Source organism: Vombatus ursinus, unplaced genomic scaffold, assembly GCF_900497805.2.
Source record: "Vombatus ursinus unplaced genomic scaffold, bare-nosed wombat genome assembly UNPS02014789.1, whole genome shotgun sequence".
NCBI lineage: Eukaryota > Metazoa > Chordata > Mammalia > Diprotodontia > Vombatidae > Vombatus > Vombatus ursinus.
In genome coordinates, this window is record NW_020954567.1 from 10,471,531 (window position 1) to 10,489,688 (window position 18,158).

At 36.0% G+C, this 18,158-nt stretch overlaps 1 protein-coding gene across 7 annotated transcripts in view; it reads left to right on the forward strand.

Annotated features, from left to right (window-relative positions):
* PRRC2C (proline rich coiled-coil 2C) overlaps nucleotides 1-18,158 on the forward strand; it is a 97,552-nt gene that overhangs the window by 19,473 nt on the left and 59,921 nt on the right. For 6 of the 7 annotated variants that reach the window (XM_027868577.1, XM_027868579.1, XM_027868581.1 and 3 more), the window contains exons 2-6: nucleotides 2,394-2,562; nucleotides 8,866-9,043; nucleotides 9,950-10,059; nucleotides 13,336-13,461; nucleotides 15,740-15,975. In XM_027868577.1, coding sequence (XP_027724378.1) covers nucleotides 2,448-2,562; nucleotides 8,866-9,043; nucleotides 9,950-10,059; nucleotides 13,336-13,461; nucleotides 15,740-15,975 — 765 coding nt within the window. In that variant the 5' untranslated portion in view covers nucleotides 2,394-2,447. The remainder of the gene's footprint in view (nucleotides 1-2,393; nucleotides 2,563-8,865; nucleotides 9,044-9,949; nucleotides 10,060-13,335; nucleotides 13,462-15,739; nucleotides 15,976-18,158) is intronic. The other variant, XM_027868580.1, reaches the window with a different exon arrangement.

Below are 18,158 nucleotides of genomic sequence, written 5' to 3' on the forward strand. Positions count from 1 at the left end.
AATTTATAAGTTTAGAGAATTGCTTGGGGTGGAGGGGTGGTACTTGAGAGATATTAAGTGATTTGTCAGTGGCTGTAAAGTCAGTATGTTTCAAAAGTATGACTAGTGCAGTCTTTCTTACTACTATATGCAAGACATGTCTTTTCCATCTCTTATTTCTTTGCTTTTGTACTTCCTGTCGCCCATACCTGGAGTGTTCTGTCCCTTCACCTCTACCTCTTAGTTTCCCTGGCTTCCTTCAAGACTTAAGCTCCCCTTTTCAAGAGACTTCTTCTGATCTGTTCAGTGCCAAAGCTTTCCCCTTTCAGACATTTCAGAAATCAGAGAAAGACTTGAGTATAAAGTTTACATAGGTTAATTCTTCCAGGTGTGTCAGCCTAGAAGGGATGAAAAGTTTTTAATTAAATTATGAAAGTGCGTGCACGCACTCACACACACCATCCCCACAAGGAGAAAAAGAAGTCAGCTAAAGAGGCAGAGATGTAGATTCTTAGATTCTTAAGATGGGTGTGCAAGAAGACGAGGTAGTGGAGGATAGATACAAAATAATATGTCAATGCATCATCTTCTAAGCATAATAAATCTCAGAATGAGCTGAGATTAGTGAGAAGTTAGGTTCATGAAATGGTTGTTTTTGTCATTTCTATTGTTTTTAACTATAGTGAGGGTGGTTAGATAGGAATATAATGACAAAAGTTGGAGAAGAGGTGGACTTTATGAGCTGAGCTGAGATTAGTGAGAAGTTAGGTTCATGAAATGGTTGTTTTTGTCATTTCTATTGTTTTTAACTATAGTGAGGGTGGTTAGATAGGAATATAATGACAAAAGTTGGAGAAGAGGTGGACTTGAACTTTTATTTGCTTTTTTTCTCTGCCAGGGAGAATATTAAGACCAGAGAAGAAAGGGTATAAATGACTAATTGTGTATTGTTACCAAGATAAATGGGGAAATAGTAAGAGCTCCTAATTGCCCGTGATAAATTACATCACAGGTGACTGAAAGAACTGGCAGGTGTGTGATTGTTGGGCATTGTCAGTGATCTTTGAAAGATTCAGAAAGGTAGGAGAGGTGTTATAGACCTGGAAAAGTATATGTCTGATTTTCCAAATAAGGGCTAGCGGTACATATAAACTAGAGGTGGTAGATTAGACTTCAAATACTGGCAAAACTCTAGAATTATTAAAGGGATGGTTTGTGAAAAGTAATTGGTGACCTGTAACAAACCCATCATAGCCTCATGTCAAGAACTGTTCCTGCCAGATTAATTTCATCTCCCTGCTTCCATCATCTTTTATTTTTTCTTTTTCTTCCCCTTAAACTAAACTGATAGTTCAGGGAAGTGCTATGGATATCATTTACCTAGATTTTTTAAAAGTATAGACAGTGATATGTGACAAAGTTATGGACAAGATGAAGAGATATAGGTTAGATAGGAATACAGTTAGGTAGATTCAGAAGTGATTGAATAGCTTTACCCAAAGAGTAGTTATTAACAGTTCCATATCAGACTGGAAGTGTATCTCCAGATTGTCATATGCCAGGGTTCTGTGCTTAGGTCTTACCCTGTTTACAGTAACCAGTCCATCACCCATCTTTGAAGTGCCTAGTATGTTCCAGGCACTGTAGAAGGTAGTGGAGATACAAGTATAATGATAGAAATAATCCCTTCTCTCAAGGAGCTCACATTCTAAAGGGAGAAAAACAAGGGCTTATACTTTTTTAGTATCTTCAGTGGCCTGCAAAGTCTGTTGTGCATAGTGTGTTTGATGAATTAAATGAAAAAGTCAAGCCACTTAAAGCAACATTTAAATTGCTTTAAACTAATAAAGTCACTAACCAATTAAACTTTTAACTTCGATTTAGACCTAGAACTTCAGAAGTCATCTAGTCCAACTTCCTTTATTATAGATAGGGAAACTGATGTCTAGAACAGTAGTTACCTATTCAAAGTCCCACAAGTAGTATCAAAGCATAATTTGAAATCAAGACCTCCCTCCAGTTGCACTGCTTCTGTTACAAAATATCCTTATTACAAGTATGAAATTTTTAAAAGTTTATTTCATCTGAGACATCTATGAAATACAAAATGTACCTTTAAATTTTGGAGCTCATTTGGTCTTTTGTATTCTGTACAGACTTTAAAAAAAAACAACAGGTTTTTGTGGTTGTTTTTTTTTTTGTTTGTTTTGTTTGTTTTGATTTTTTTTCCTGATTCAATTGCTTAGTGTAGGATGTCATTAAGGGAGTTTTTTTGCTGGTATAGAATTCGTCATTGACATAAGGGTTATTTTGGCCTCTGATAAATCTTATGTATTTACTCATAAGGTGACTCATAATCTTGTCTTTAAATTTATCAGCCTAATTTATTTTTTTCCCTTTTTTATATGTTGAAGATTGGTTTTAAGGGGTGAGGCAAGAGGTTTTGGACTCGATGAGTTTCCACCGAAATGTCGGAGAAGTCAGGCCAGAGCACAAAAGCAAAGGATGGGAAAACAAAGTATACAACACTCAGTCTGTTTAACACTTATAAGGGAAAATCACTAGAAACTCAGAAAACTACAGGTAAGTGAAGTTCCTTTCTGTATGCATTTCTGTATAGCTACATCTATATCGATATAAACTATTACATGCTCACTTGTGTACACATGTGATTTGCCCAGTGTTTGCTTTAGATTCCCTATACATCAAATGAGGCATTGAAACTCATTTAATGTAAATATCATGATTTATATACAAGATCATAAAGTGTAAAAGAAAAGTTCATCTCAGAGGGAGCAAGGCAGGAAAGTCTTGCCAGAGATCATTTTAAGGAGGGGGTGTTCATGTTCATTCTAGGCATGGAGACAAGCCCTTGCAAAGACACTGAGGAGTATCTGGAGAGAAATAGAGGGCAGAAGACTGCAAAGATGAGAAGGGACTAGGTTGTGAAGGGCCTTAAAAGCCAAAAAAGAGCATTTTATATTTTATATGTGGAGGTAATAGGAAATATCTGGAGTTTAAGTAGGGTCATGACATAGTCAGACTTGTGCTTCAACAAAATTTTGATTGGCATCAAAATGTAGGATAGTTTGGAGTGGGGAGACACCTGAGAAAGAGAGGCCAAAAAGAATGTTATTGCAATTGTGAATTGATTTTTGACCTATCTCAGCTCTCATGGATTTAGTTGTCATCTCTATGCAAATGAGTCTCACATCTATTTATACAGCCCTAACCTTTCTCCTGACCTTCAGTCTTATATCTCAAACTAGATGTTCCGCAAGTTTCTTAAACTCACCATGTCCAAAAGGGAATGTATGTTTCCTTCCTTCTCCCCCAACCTTTCCCTGTTAACACTCTTATTATCAAGAGAACAACCATCTTATAAGTCATCCTGCCCTGCAGCCTAGATATTGTCCTTTACTTCTCACTCAAACTCTATAGCCAGTCCATTGTGAAGTCCTATTGATTCCACCTTTTCAGTATCTTTCGTATATGTCCACTTTCTTTTCTTTGGCCTTGCCACCACACTGATACAGGCCCTCATCATTTTATACCTGTTGCACATGTGTGCAATATACTATACTAGTGGGCTTCTCAGCTCTGCAGAAAGATGGGGGGGGTGTCTTCTTGAATCTCTTCTTTGAAGACATTCTTGTCCTTTGTTATTTTGTAGCATTCACTTTGTTTTTGTGATCATTCTTTTCCTTTACATTGTAATATTGTTTTCTTGGCTTTTTTTATTTCACTGTGCATCAGTTGAGAGATTTTTTTCCATGAGTCTGTACTCACCATATTTGTCCCTACCTTTTTTTCATTATTTTTCTTGATAGTCTATATCTTCAATTTTCCAAATGAATTTTCGTATGTAGTTCTGTAGAGTGTGTGTGTATGTATGTGTGTGTGTATATATATATATACATATATATCAACTTTTATATTATTGGCATTTTTATTATATTGGCATGATCATCTATAAATCTCTAATAGTCCTAGCAAATTATATAAGTTGTCCTTTGTTTCTTTAATGAACACTTTATGGTTGAATCTGTGCAAATGTTTTTTGTATGTTTTGGTAGACCCTGAAATATTCTAGGTATTTTTATTATTTAGAATGGTATTTCCCTTTCTATTACTGCCTCTTAGATTTTGTTATTACATGGAAATACTGTTGATTTTTCAGGTTTATTTTATAGCCTGCAACTGTGTTGAAGCTATTAATCATCTCAATTGGTATTATTTCATCTCATCTCATCATCATGAGTATTAATCATCTCAATTGCTTATTTCATATGATTTTTTTAAGTATACTATATCATCAGCAAATAGGAATAGCTTTATCTTCTTTACCTGTCGTTACACCTTTAAGTTCTTTTTTATTATTAGTTTATGAGCATTTCCAAAATTATATAGAAAAATAGAGTGGGCATCCTTGCTTTACTCCTATGTTTATTGGAATGTTTATATATGTTCATAAACACTATGGTTATATTTTGTTTTGGGGTTAGGCAATGGGGTTATTTGACCTGCCCAGGGTCTCACAGCTACTAAGTGTTATGTGTCTGAGGCCAGATTTGAACTCGGGTCCTCCTGAGTACAGGGCCAGTGCTGTATCCACTACACCACCTAGCTGCCCCAACACTATAGTTATATAGTGTGTCCTCATGGCATGTGATGCTTGCTATATAAATGAGTGCTGTGTTTTGGCGAAGAGGAAGACAACTTGTGGGAATAGGTTTGCCTTAAAGTAGACTGAGCTAAAATAACTGAAAAGATGAAGCACTATCTTTGTAGAGCAAGAAAAGGGAAAAAATTTCTAATTAGGGGAGTAAAAAACCAATGTTAGAAACAGAGGAGATTATAAATCTGTCATAACTTTAAATATGCATGGATTAAATAATCCAATAAAATGAAAAGAGTGACCATTTATGTTGGAAAACAAAACTCCACAATCTTTTGCTTATAAGAGCCATAACTTGAAAACAGTTGACATACAAAGAATAAAAATGAGAGTCTGGGGAAAAAAATTGACTGTTAGGTGATTCCAGAAAAACAAGTGTTGCAGTCATACAACCAGACAAAGCAAAAGGAAAAATTCACAGTCTAGAGAATAATAAACTACATTATGCTGAAAGGAATCACAGAAAAGAAACTGATAGTAATATTAAATTATCTGCTCCAAATGCTTTAATATCTAAATTTATTTATTTATTTGTGAGGCAATTGGGGTTAAGTGACTTGCCCAGAGTCACACAGCTAGTGGAGTGTTATGTGTCTGAGGTCTGAACTCAGGTCCTCTTGACTTTAAGTTTGGAGCTCTATCCACTGTGCCATCTCGCTGCCCCCAATATCTACATTTTTAAAAAGGAAAAAAAAAATAACTAAATTCCAAGAAGACATAGACATTAATGCAATAATAGCAGGAGGTTTTCAGGTCTCTCACTTAGCTTTGGACAAATCTAACATAAGACAAAAGGGAAAATAAAGAATTGAACAAAGTACTGGAAAAACTTGAGCAAAAAGACTTGATGTGTCTTGTAAATGGAAGTGCTAAATAACATGAATTTTTCAGCACCATGTGGATTTTTACAAAACTTGATCATATTCAGGCACTCAGGCAAGCAAATGTAAAATAATAGTCGATGCAGTGAGCACAAACAAGGCACAAACCCAAATGGAGACTTAAAGAAATCCCAGATAATGAGTGAATCAACCATAATTATGTGAAAGAAAAGGATAACAATGAAATAACATACCAGAACTTTGAGTATGAAAAAACAGTCTTCAAGAGAAAAAATACATCTCAAATAACATACATTACCAAAGTAGAAAAGGAGAGAATTAATGAATTAAATATGCCTTTTTAAAATTAGAAGGCCAACAGGTAAGCACAAGAGAGGGTATATTGAAAGAAGAGAAATTGATAAAGCAAAACGACTGTAGAAATCATAACACCCAAAGGTTGCTTTTTTGAAAAAGATAAAATTGATAAACCTTTTGCCATCCAGATTAAAATGAAAAGAGCAGAAAATTAACAAAATAACAAACAAACAAGGTGAAATTACAAACAAACCACAAGAGACGTAAGAGAAAATTTTGTCAGAACCTGCTATGTGCTACTGAGAAGAGAAACTGAGAAGAAAAAACTTTCAAAAATATAAATACCCAAACTAACAAAGACCAAATTGGTATTTTAAATAATCCAGTCTCAGAAAAAGAAATAGAACTAACTTTAATTATCAAAGAAAATAAAAACATCTTGGTCCTGGTGGGTTCACAGGAGAATTTTATTAAAAATTTAAAGAACAATTAGTACCAATACTACCCAAATTATTCTCAAAAAATTGAGAAATAAAACACCTTAATAGACTCTTTTTTTGAGCGAGATAGTCCTAATACCTAAACCAGGAAAAGATTAGCCACAGAAGAACTGTAGACCAGTATTATAAATGTTGATTCAAACATTTTAAGTAAGTTGCTGTCAGATGGACTTCAGCGATTTATTCAAGTCATCATTCATCATGACAAAACATGATTTATACCAGGGATATAACGATAGTCCAGCATTAGAAAAACATTCAACATAATCATAATAAAAACAAAAATATGCGCAACCACATGATTATCTCAACAAGTGCAGAAAAATCCTGTGACAAAGTAGAGTGCTCATTTATGCTTTTAAAAAAACAAAAAAAAACCAAAAACTTGTAGTATTCTTAACTTTCCCCCCCTCCATGTACTGTGCAGTCCAGTGACATTGGCTGACTGTCATACCTGGAAGGTGTTTCCTCTTGAACTGTCTCTTGGTTTCTCTGATTTCCCTCAAGTCTCAGCTAAAATCCTAACTTCCGCAAGAAACCTTTTCTGATCTCCATTAATGCTGTTGCCTTCCTTCGAAGATTATTTCCAGTTTATACCCTTAGTATCTTGTACATAGTTGTATGTGTGTTGTCCATTTAGACTGTGAACTCCTTGAGCTGGGCTATTTTGGCTTTTTTTGGATTCCCAGAGCTTGGCACAGTACTTGAACACATGATAGGTGTTTAATAAATACTTTTTGACTGCACAAGGATAATAGCTGTCTCATTGGAGAAAAGGGGACATATACAGAAGATGTTAGGAAACATTAGGTTTTTACAAATGGATTTGGGAATCATCTAGAGACTCGGGTCCTAGACAGATTCTTGGAGGACATCCAAGATTAGTGGGCATGACCTGAATGAAAATCAGCAAAGGAGATTGAAAAAGAGTGGTCAGACAGGAGATCAACCAGGAAGAGAGTTGTGTCATGAAAACTTGGGTAGGAGAGAAAAACCAGGAGGAAAGAGTACTTGAAAAGATCAAAGGATGTAAAGAGGTTGAAAAAGATGAGGATTGACAATAGGCCTTTAGCAATTAAAAATTCATTGGATTTTGGAATTGAACATCAGTTGAATGATGTGAGGCTGTAAACCAGATTACAGAGAATTTAGGAGTGAGTGAGAGAATGGGAAGTGCAGGCAGCTAGTATAGGCAACCTCCAAGGAGTTTACCCAAGAAGGAGATGAGAAATGTAGGATGGTAGGTAGTAGGGATAGTTAGATCATGTGAGGGTTTCTGAAGAGTAGGGGTATATGTTTGTAGGGAATAGGGAAGATATTAGGAGAGATTAGAGAGGCTGAAGGTAATAATGGGAGGGGGGCTGAATGCTAGAGAAGAAAGGATGAGATGGGATCAGGGGTGCATATAGTAAAAGGATTTGCTTTGGCAAGGAGCCTGTCTGTTTCGTATGAGAACCAGGGCAACAGAAGGAGGAGGCAGTGGGCAAAGATAAAAATCTGAATGATGTGGGATAAGGAGCTCTTGGTTAATGACTTTAATTTTTTCATTGAAGTATGAGGTGAGGGCCTCAGCTAAGAGGGTAGGTGGGGGAAGGAGTTCCATTGAGAGGCTGGAGGGGAGGGGGAAGTTTTGGAATAGCTGGGATAGGGGTGGGGAGTGAGGATTGGGTTTGTGAGTTGTGGGGTTTTATGCTTGGATGTTTTTTTATTGGTGGTGGGTTGTTTTGTTTTGGGGGTTTTTTTTTTTTGTGAGTGCAGTGACAGATCGGTGATGGACAGGTAGAGAGCTTGCCGCACCATAATGAGGGCCTAGTTGAGATTATGTAAGATAAATCTGTAGTGGAACTAGTTTACCTGATTTAGAGATTTCTCCAGGAGCAAAAGAGACACACAGGTGGTGTGAGAAATCCAAGGTATGGGTTTGGCAGGGCTTGATCAACCATGGCAGAAGGGGGCAGAATTAAGAGTAGAGGATATTGAATTGAATTGAAATGATTCACTGAGAGGATAGAGATAAGGGAAGAAAAAATGGCATGGAATGATTGGAGGTCATGGCAGGGAAGATCAACGTTAGAGGTCATGTGTAGCAAAAGTTTGATAAAAGATTGTGATCCAGTGAAGAAATTTCAGAGTTGATGAACATGAAAGTGGAATGGTTGTGGATGATGGCCAGATCATTTCTGTGTGTGTGAAATGGAATAGAGGAGTAGGTCATAGATATTGAGTAGCTAAAGGTATACTGGGTTAGGGTATTTGATCATTTGGGAATGAAAATGTCAGTTGTTGATTGCTACCATTTTTCTTATTAATCAATCAGCAAGCATTTATTAAATGCTTACTATGTATACATGCATTGTGCTAAGTTCTAAAAGAAGAAAAACTAAAACATCTTCCCTCTTCACCCCCAAGCTTTTAAGAAGTGTCAAGATCATCAGTGGTTTAAAAACCCTACTTATCCAGCATTATTTGCATGTACTGTATTCAAATCTCACTTGTCCTAATAATATTTGAAGAGTAAGACAAATGAAATGGAAATGCAGAAACTAACCCAATTTTATTGATCTTACAGTTGCTGCCCGTCATGGATTGCAGAGTCTGGGAAAAGTTGCTATTTCTCGGCGTATGCCCCCACCTGCCAACCTCCCCAGTCTCAAGGCAGAAAACAAAGGCAATGATCCTAATGTGAACATTGTGCCTAAAGATGGTACAGGGTGGGCATCTAAACAGGAACAACATGAAGAAGAAAAGTGAGTTTACAGTAGTATACCATTTAGGAAGGAACATGGATTCTTAAAGTTCAGGAACATTTTGCCTTACGGTTTTTGCTTATTCCTGTGACTTAGATAAAAAAAAGATTGAATATGTTTCCTTTTGCACAGAAATATTTGCGTACTGAATTATATTGATTGGGTCATTAAGCTAAATAGTGATAATTTTTGTCATGGTCTGTGACATCAAACGCTTACATATCCCTGGATTTATCCTTGGAGCAGTATTTTTTATCAGACTGGCACCTTAGAGTACCATATGTTGTCAGTTTGACTATTTTTCCAAATACTGTCAAAGACTTACTGCTTTGTGCTTCTTAGTCATAGTGAACTAATTGTTTTAAAAAAATTAATTGTGGGTTAGTAATGGCACTTATCTGATAGGATCACAAGACTAGATTTTTTTTCTTGGTCCTTTGTTACATCCTAAATATGGCATTATATCCTTTCTTTATTCATTGATGATATTAATTGGGCCTAGACATTAATGCTTATGAGTGTGCTGTAAATGTTTTATCCTTCACAGTGCCATTACTGCTTAGTTAAAACAACTTAGAGGGAATGGTCATATAACCTTGTTAACCTCGTTTTATGCCCTCTTAAGCTATTTAAATTAAAAGTGGTTTTCTTGAAAATGATGATCCATAACAAATGATATTTTTCCTTGTGGTTGTTGTGCAGGGATCCTGGTAAAGTAGAAGGTAAGGTTTTTGAGGCATTTTCTTTGCTAAATCTGTGATAAGTAACTTTTTAAATTAAGGTGACACTACCACTTGAAATTAGCACCAAATGTGGACATTTCTAGTTAACGTATATACTTGTTCCATTTCTGAAATAGGTATTCGCTCCCCCTCACACACACACCCCCCTATTTTTTTTTTAAAGACCACCAGAAGTGCCGCCAGCGCAGCCAAAATCAGGAGTTACTGCTCCCCCTGAAGTTCCTCCGGTTGTCAAATCATGGGCCAGTAACAAGCAAGGTGGGCAAGGAGATGGTAAGTGTAAACTAGCTGGGAAAATTAGTTGGACTTCACAGTAACAGAACAGCCATACAGGAAATGGGTTTGCTTTACATGGTCCTCTGAGAATTTTTGTAGCATTCTCAACCCCTAGGAAATAGTTTTATATCTCTTTTGTCAGTTAAGCAGGTGTTAAGTGACTGAGAAACTACTCATTTCTCCCAGTATGATAATGAAAGTAAACATGTATTTTCAAGCTTGAACTTTTGAAACAGAATAGGGGTTTTTTTTAAACATCAACCATCTTTGAATGATTTATCTTTGTGTCCCATGTTATCTATCTTTCCTTTCTACCCTTTACCTCACTGTCTCACTTACACTTAAGAATAGGGCAGTAGTCAAATTTTAGTGTTTTCATATCTATCACCTGCTTTCCTTGGGCAAAAAGAACAGCCTCTGTATGACACTCTGGCAATTTAAGTTATCTGCTATCCTTAAAAAAAGAGAGAGAGAGAGAATGAAAATGGAGCCATACGGCTTCTGTATTCTTCTGGAACGTAGCACTTTTTGCACAATTCCCTGGCATTTTGCAGCATTTGGTTTTGAGTTAAATGAATGAACATGTCCTTTAGTTATAAGAATCTCAGCATCATCTGGTCAGTTCAGTATATATTTTCAGTTGTTTACCATCTTTTAGACCACTGTACTATCATTCTTAACCATTGAAAGATTTTCTCTTAAACCCAGATATAGGCATTATTGACTTCATTCCTAAAGTAGGATCTAACTTTAATATTCGCACCTCCTCCCCACCCCGAAAAAGTACAGTATTTTTGTAGTTTTGCCATAAATATTGCTTCCTCAGAATTTATGGAAGGGATCAATCAAGATTAGTGAGTTAAGTCTGAATTAAGGATTTTCAAAATATTTGTTTAAATAAAAAAGATATTCCCTATTAAGTTTCTGTATAATTAAAGTCTTTGTTACCAAATCGTGTATTTCAAATTAGCCATCGACTCCAATTCAGAGAAATAGTATGGTTTTTTAGAAAAGGGATTTGACCGGTATAGGTAATCTGGGGGAGTTAATTTACTTCATTGGATCTGTAATCTCACCCATGTGCATACTTCCTCCAGTGATGTAGATCTCAGACCACCCTTAACCTCTTCTTTTCCTTTGGGAATCTTGCCTAGAAATCTTCCTAGAAATTTTTCAGAAATAAACAATGTGTACTGGCCAACATCTTCTGGTCACATCTTTTTATACTGCTTCTTATGTGCAGTTTGTAGTAGTAGGTAATATGCTGCAGCCTATATATGTATATGTGTGTGTGTGTATATATATATATATGTCACCCATATTTCCATTGTCCTTTCATTGATTCAAAGGCATATACAGCATCAACAAAAGAATACTGCTGTTTAAAAGATGGGTTTTTGTTTGAGGGAGCAACTTGGTGATATTAAAAGTGCCATACATGTTAGCCAATGCAATCTAGTTCTTTTCTCCTATTTTATTCTGAGCACCAGCTCAATGACCATCTGCTACATCTATCCAAGATCTACGTGCTCATCAAACAACTGCAGCTGCCCGTTCCAACCATGTAGTGAAGACTATGAATTTGATACTAGGCAGTCTTTCTCCATTTGGTTTATCTTTTGTAGATTGTTACTCTGAACAATTTGTGATGGCCAGGAGTGTAATTTAGGACGTTAGGCAGTGTGGTAGAGGCCTGGTGTAGTAAGCCAGTCATCTGCATATAGAAGAATTTAGAGGAATTCACTTTCTAGAGACAGTCCTTATGGACTTTTCCTGTAGACATTCTCCATGATGATGGCAGGCATTTCTGTCAAGTGTGTTACATATGTAATCTATGTATTTTTTAAAAGTTACCTCTGTCTATTCATTAATCTAGTATGAAAGCACCTTGTTGGAGAGAACCTTTAATTCTTTACGTTTTTTCTGTCTTATGAAGATGATGAAAACAGGATACAGATTGATGGTTTATGGTGTCCTCTTAGTTTCTTTTTTCAATAGAGATATTCTTAGGATTTTTTATGACTTAATATAACTTGATAACTTGACAGTCTGTAATATAAACAACATATTTGTATACTTAATGTGTTCTTCTTGTCTTTGTTTTCCTTATCTCCATTTCTTCATACAGAGTATAAATTCCCTGTTGTAGCTCCATTCTCATTGAAGAAGTTTTTCAGTTTTCATCTGTTTGCAAGTTTATTTTTAAATCCTTTTGGGATGATCTGGTTTAACTGGTCTCACATCAAGCTTTCTGCAAAAATCACTTCTTTTTGCTGTTTTTAAAAAGGGATGATGCATATAATCTTCCATTCTTTCCCATAAGTTTGTATTAAGATATGATCAGTTTAGGGGCAGCTAGGTAGCACAGTGGATAGAGCACCAGCCCTGCAGTCAAGAGGACCTGAGTTCAAATTCGGCCTCAGACACATAAGACTCACTAGCTGTGTGACTCTGGGCAAGTCACTTAACCTCAACTGCCTCACCAAAAAAAAAAAAAAAAAATTTAAAAAAAAGATATGATCAGTTTCATTTTTGTGGCATTATTTGGTGCTTATCAAATCTAGAATCATTCTGTTTTCTTCTTGAAGAAACTATTCATTTGTATGTGTGTATATGAATCTCTTGTGTTATCTAAAAATCATTGTTCTTGTTCCACAGTCCCAAACTATATCTTCAGTATTTTTAAAACTGTTTTCCTTTATATTCCTAGTGTGCTACTACTGCATTCTTCTCCTTCCTCTCTCTCCACCCTTCCCCACTCCCCTGTCCCAGGGTAGTTAGATTATTAAAGTATATATTGATTGAATTTGAAAGAGTCTGATCATATTTGCCATTGAATTTTTGTATCTCTCCATCTTCTGGAAGATGTTGGCAGTCTTGCCATTATCTTCCTCATGATCTTTTTGCCTTTGTTCCTCGTGAACTATCTGTGCCATGAAATTATTTCCATGGAAAGAGGGGGGAAGGTACAACTCTTATCCTAATCCAGATATCTTGTGTTCTCTATAAAAGTAGCTGATAAGTATCTTCTCTTGCTATGTACTCACCACTGTCCTTCACTGTCATCTCCCCCTACCCCCCAACTCCTTTTTCAAGGAGTTGTAGTTAAATATAAACTCTTAAAGACTGAGGCAATATTTTCCATCAATATTAAGTTTCAGCAGAAAGCTAATAGTGATTTATTTAGAAAATAGAAAACAGGAGAGGGTGCTGACCAGCAAATTAATGTTTCATGGTTATATATTTATATTTGATATTTTAAAAATTCTTTAGGTGTTCAAGTAAATAGTCATTTCCAGCAAGAGTTTCCTAGTCTGCAAGCAGCTGGAGATCAGGAAAAAAAAGACAAGGATACAAATGATGATGCCTATGGACCTGGACCCAGCTTACGACCACCAAGTAAGAGAGCATTTTATTTTGGATAAATTACTTTTTAAAATTCAGTGTTAGGGGCAGCTAGGTGGCGCAATGGATAGAGCTCCGGTCTTGGAGTCAGGAGGACCTGAGTTCAAGTCTGGCCTCAGACACTTGACACCTACTAACTGTGTGACCTTGGGCAAGTCACTTAACTCTGATTGCCTTACCCCCCCAAAAAAAAATTCAGGGTAGTTGATATTTTGTACTTAGTTTTGTTTTTTTTTTTAGTATCATTTAGGCAATCAAGCAATTTTTATTAATCCCCTATTATATGCTCAACACTGGGGATAAAAAGACAAAATAAATCAGTTCTTGCCCTCAAGGAGTTCCCATTCTATCAAGAAGGTAACCTACACATATAAATATATGCAACATAAATACAGTTCAATTTATGTGGGGAGAAACTAGCAGATGGAGTAGATCAGGAAAGTGTATAGAGGTCATGTGTGACCTGAGTTTTGAAGAAAACTAGAATTTCTGAAAGTCAGAGAGAAGGAGGGAGTCCATTCCAAGTATAAGGGGCAGAATAGGTAAAAACACAGTGGTAGAAGGTATAATATAGTGTGATGAGTAGAAAGAAGCCCAGAAAAAGAGGGCACAAAGTGGAGATCAAAAAACAAAACAAAACTGGGGAGGTAGATTTGATCCAGTTTGTGAAAGGCTTTAACTGTCAAAGTAAAGAGTTGTATTTGATGTATAGGTAATAGGGAGCCACTAAAGATTCTGGATCTCAGAGTGACATCAGTCCTGTGCTTGAGGATAATCACTTTTGTGGCTTTGTGGAGGATGGATTGCAGTGTAAAGGAGACTTTGAGGCAAGGAGACTAATTTTGGTGCTATTGAAACATTCTAAGGGAATGAAGATGAGGACCTGAACTAAAGTGATGGCTGTGTTACTGGAGAGAAGGGGATGGATGCAGATGTTGCAGAGGCATAATTGACAAACGTGATTGTTGGAGTGTGTGAAGCAAGAGAGATCCAAGTAGTCAAAGGGTGACCCAGGGTGCATACCTGGTCAAATATATAAAATGATAAGGTTTTTTGGTATTATTATCTTCCTGACTTCTAGAGAAGGCGGTATGTTACATTAGTTTTCTATATGCTTCCTACCTCACTGATTATCAGTAGGAAGAGACCTCAGGCCATTGACCCTCAAGTAAGGAGTAAGTGGAGGGAAAGCACATCCAGTTCCCAGGGCAGTCCATTCCACTTTAGCATAATTGTAATTGCTAGAATGGTTTTCTTTAAATCAACTGAAATTTGTCTCTCTGCAGCTTCTACCCATTTTTCCTGATTCCTCCCTCTAAATACAAGCAGAACCGACCTAAACCCTCTTTCCCATGGGATGACCTTCTCCTCACTCCCTAAAGTCTTTCCTTCATCCAGTCCTCATGACATGATCTCAAGGCCCTTTACCACCCTTGTTGCCTTCCTCTGAATAGCCTCCAGCTTATCATTGACCTTCCTAAACTATGGGGCCACTGTCTGAGCATAATACCCTAGAGGTGGGTCTGACTAGGATAGAATGCTGTGGCACATAGTCACCCCCAATGTGTTTGATATTCTGCTTCTCAGGATGCTTTATGCTGTCTTAAGCTTTTTTTGCCTTCATATCATTGATTTCATATTGAACTTGCTGTCCACTAAAAACCCAGATCTTTTTCAGTCTACTGTATAAGAATCATAAAAAAGGATCCTAAATTTAGATGGTGCTTCCCCATATCTTGTACTTAGGAAGTTGATTATTTGAACCCAAGTCTAAGATTCTGTATTTATCCCTTTTAAGTTTCATCATTTTAGATTCAGTCCAATAATCTAACCTATCAGAACCCTTTTGGATACTGACTGTAATTTAATGTGTTAGTTATCCCTCTTGTACATGCCTTCTGTGCCTTTATCCAGATAATTGACAAAAATGGTAAAGAGTAGGGTCCATCACAGATCCTTGGTGGCACTGTACTTAACCTCATTCCAAAATCACTCTTGGCTTGTGAATGATTACTTTTGGTATCCAGTCATTCAGCCATTTCCCAAATAAACTTAATTGTACTACCATCTAGGGCACATCTCTTGACCTTTTTCAGTGATTTGTTGTTGCACAATTGATTTGTTAGGCCTTTAAACCCCAGAGCAGATTTTTATCATCTCCATCAAAAAATTACAGTTGACTTTGCTTCCTAAGTTGTATAAAAGCCAATTTTTGCTTTTTTTATCCATTTCATTCTTAGTGCTTTGCATGTTTAATCCCTCTTCCTACCAGATGTTGCTAGTTGGAGAGAAGGTGGTAAATCTGCTGGCCCATCTTCTCCATCTGATCAAGAAGATAAGCTCCCTGGTCAAGATGATGGTGCAAATGGACCAGTAGAGCAAAACGATTCTCATAAAACAACAGAAAAGAGGTTACCTGGTGTTCCGCCTCAGATACCTCAGCCTAAACTGAATGGACAACAGCAGCCTGCTCTTGCCTCTCAGTACAGAGCAATGATGCCCCCTTATGTAAGTACTGTTAAGTGGATGAGGTCTAAAATCTGCATACCAATTCAACTAAAAAAAAAATAATATCTACTAAGTATGAGACAGTCTTCTGGGGTCTGGGAAGACAAAACCAAAAATGGCCCCTGCTCTCAAGGAGTGCCTGACACCTTTCATACAGTGCTATGCAATTTTAATATTATGTAATTTAATAATAAATATGGTGATGAGTAAAAAAAAGATAATGCTTTTAAATCTTCTTCCTTCCTGGAAGAAGCAAGCTATAACTCTCAAAGATATTTTCATTTTGGTCTTGTGTTTATTTTAGATTTTGTTTAAGGTCTGAATATCAAGGCCTGGTTTTGAACTGTTTCACTACTTCTTTATTAGTAACTTATCCCCTCGGGAACATTTAAATCAGCAGCAATCTAAAAACGTGTTTGGAGGAAAAACAGTAGAAATTGTTTTTTGTTTTGTTTTGTTTTGTTTTTAATTCATCAGTAGCTCTTAATTATTTGTCGCACCATGCCTTGGGGGTTTAAAGTGCTCAGCTTGGGAATTAACATGACCTGGATTCAAATCCTGACAAAATGCTAGCTTTTTAACCCAAGAGAATTTACTTAACCTCTATGTGCCTTAATCATTTGCACTAAGACCATACCTACTTAGAGAACAATTGCAGTTTGTGTTGATAGAGGGAATTAAACCACACTGGTGAAATCACTATTCATTTGTGTGTTCATTTTTAATTATTTTTATTCTACCTATCTAGTTTGACCATAGATCATTGAATATTTAAAAAAACTTTCGGAGCACCACATAGCTTAAATGAATGCCTCATAAACCTTACATGGCATAACTAGTAATCTGAGCTTTAAATCAACATCAGATATAGGATATTATCTTTTATTATTCTTTCCAGGTCATAGGATGTCTATCCTTGTCTCCCTCAAATCCTTGAGTTAATTTGCTAGTCTGTTTTGTAATTTTCTCAATCTGAGTTTGGAAATAAACCCCTCTTGGTTCTTTTTTTTCCCCCCCAAATTTAATAAACGTGAACACTCTAGTCTACAAAAAAGGACGCAAAGAAAAGTTACATATAAAAAGAAACTTCTGTTAAATCCAGTTTGTTTTTTAAAGTATAAATTTTAACACCAAAGTAACACATTTTCTCTTATCTCTATCCTTGAATTTTCTTCTCTCTTTGATGTATTTTTAAAATAGATTTTTCTTGATATCTTTTGTTTTTAACATTTCCTAGGTTGCTCCCTGTATCCCTCCTCCTTGCCATGCCTTTTAACAGATATTCTTTTAAGAGGAAGAAAAAAATCAGCAAAATGGATAGACGTGTTGAAAAAAAAATCTGATATCGTATGCAATATTCCACATGTTGCTTGCTCATATGCTCCTTGAAGAATTTTTTTTTTTAAATCTAGAAGAATATTCCGTACTTATGGCTAGATTTTGTCAGTGTCTTAAAAAATGAGACTTAGGCTTACTTATAGATTTAGTGCTATGCCAAAGAGATGCTTGACAACTAGACAGAATTGGAAGAAAATTCATTTAGAAAAAAAAATATAAACTATGAAGAGAAATAATGAAAATGGTAGAATTAAAAAAGGAATAGCACTTCTTGATCTTCCGACTATATTATGAAACAACAGTCATCAAAATTGTATCGCTTTGTAAAAAATAGAAAAATAAATCACCAGAACAGACTAGATCAGACAAAAAAGAGCATAAATAATGGAACTCAATAATAACTTGGTGCCTGGTAAACCCCCAGTATAAATTACTTAGGAAAATATTCTACATTTGATGAGAATTACTGGGAAAACTGGAAAGCAGTCTGGCAGAAATTAGGTTTAGACCAGCATGTTGCACCATTTTCCACAAATAATTATGATGTGTGACCCTGACCTGAATATTTAAGCTCATACCATAAAAAAGTCAGAATAGCAAATTATATAATGTAGGTAGTTACAGGTGTGAGGAATAGAGGCAGTTACAAAAGATAAAGTAGATAATTTTGATTATGAAATTGAAAAACTTTGTATTTATTTTTAACTTAATTGATACTTTGTTTTCTTTTTTCTTTTTCTATTTTTGCAACTCTGTCACTACCTACCAACTATTTTCTTTGCTAGTAACAAATAAGTATAGTCAGGAAAAACTAACTAATTATCCCATATCTGAAAATGTGTATC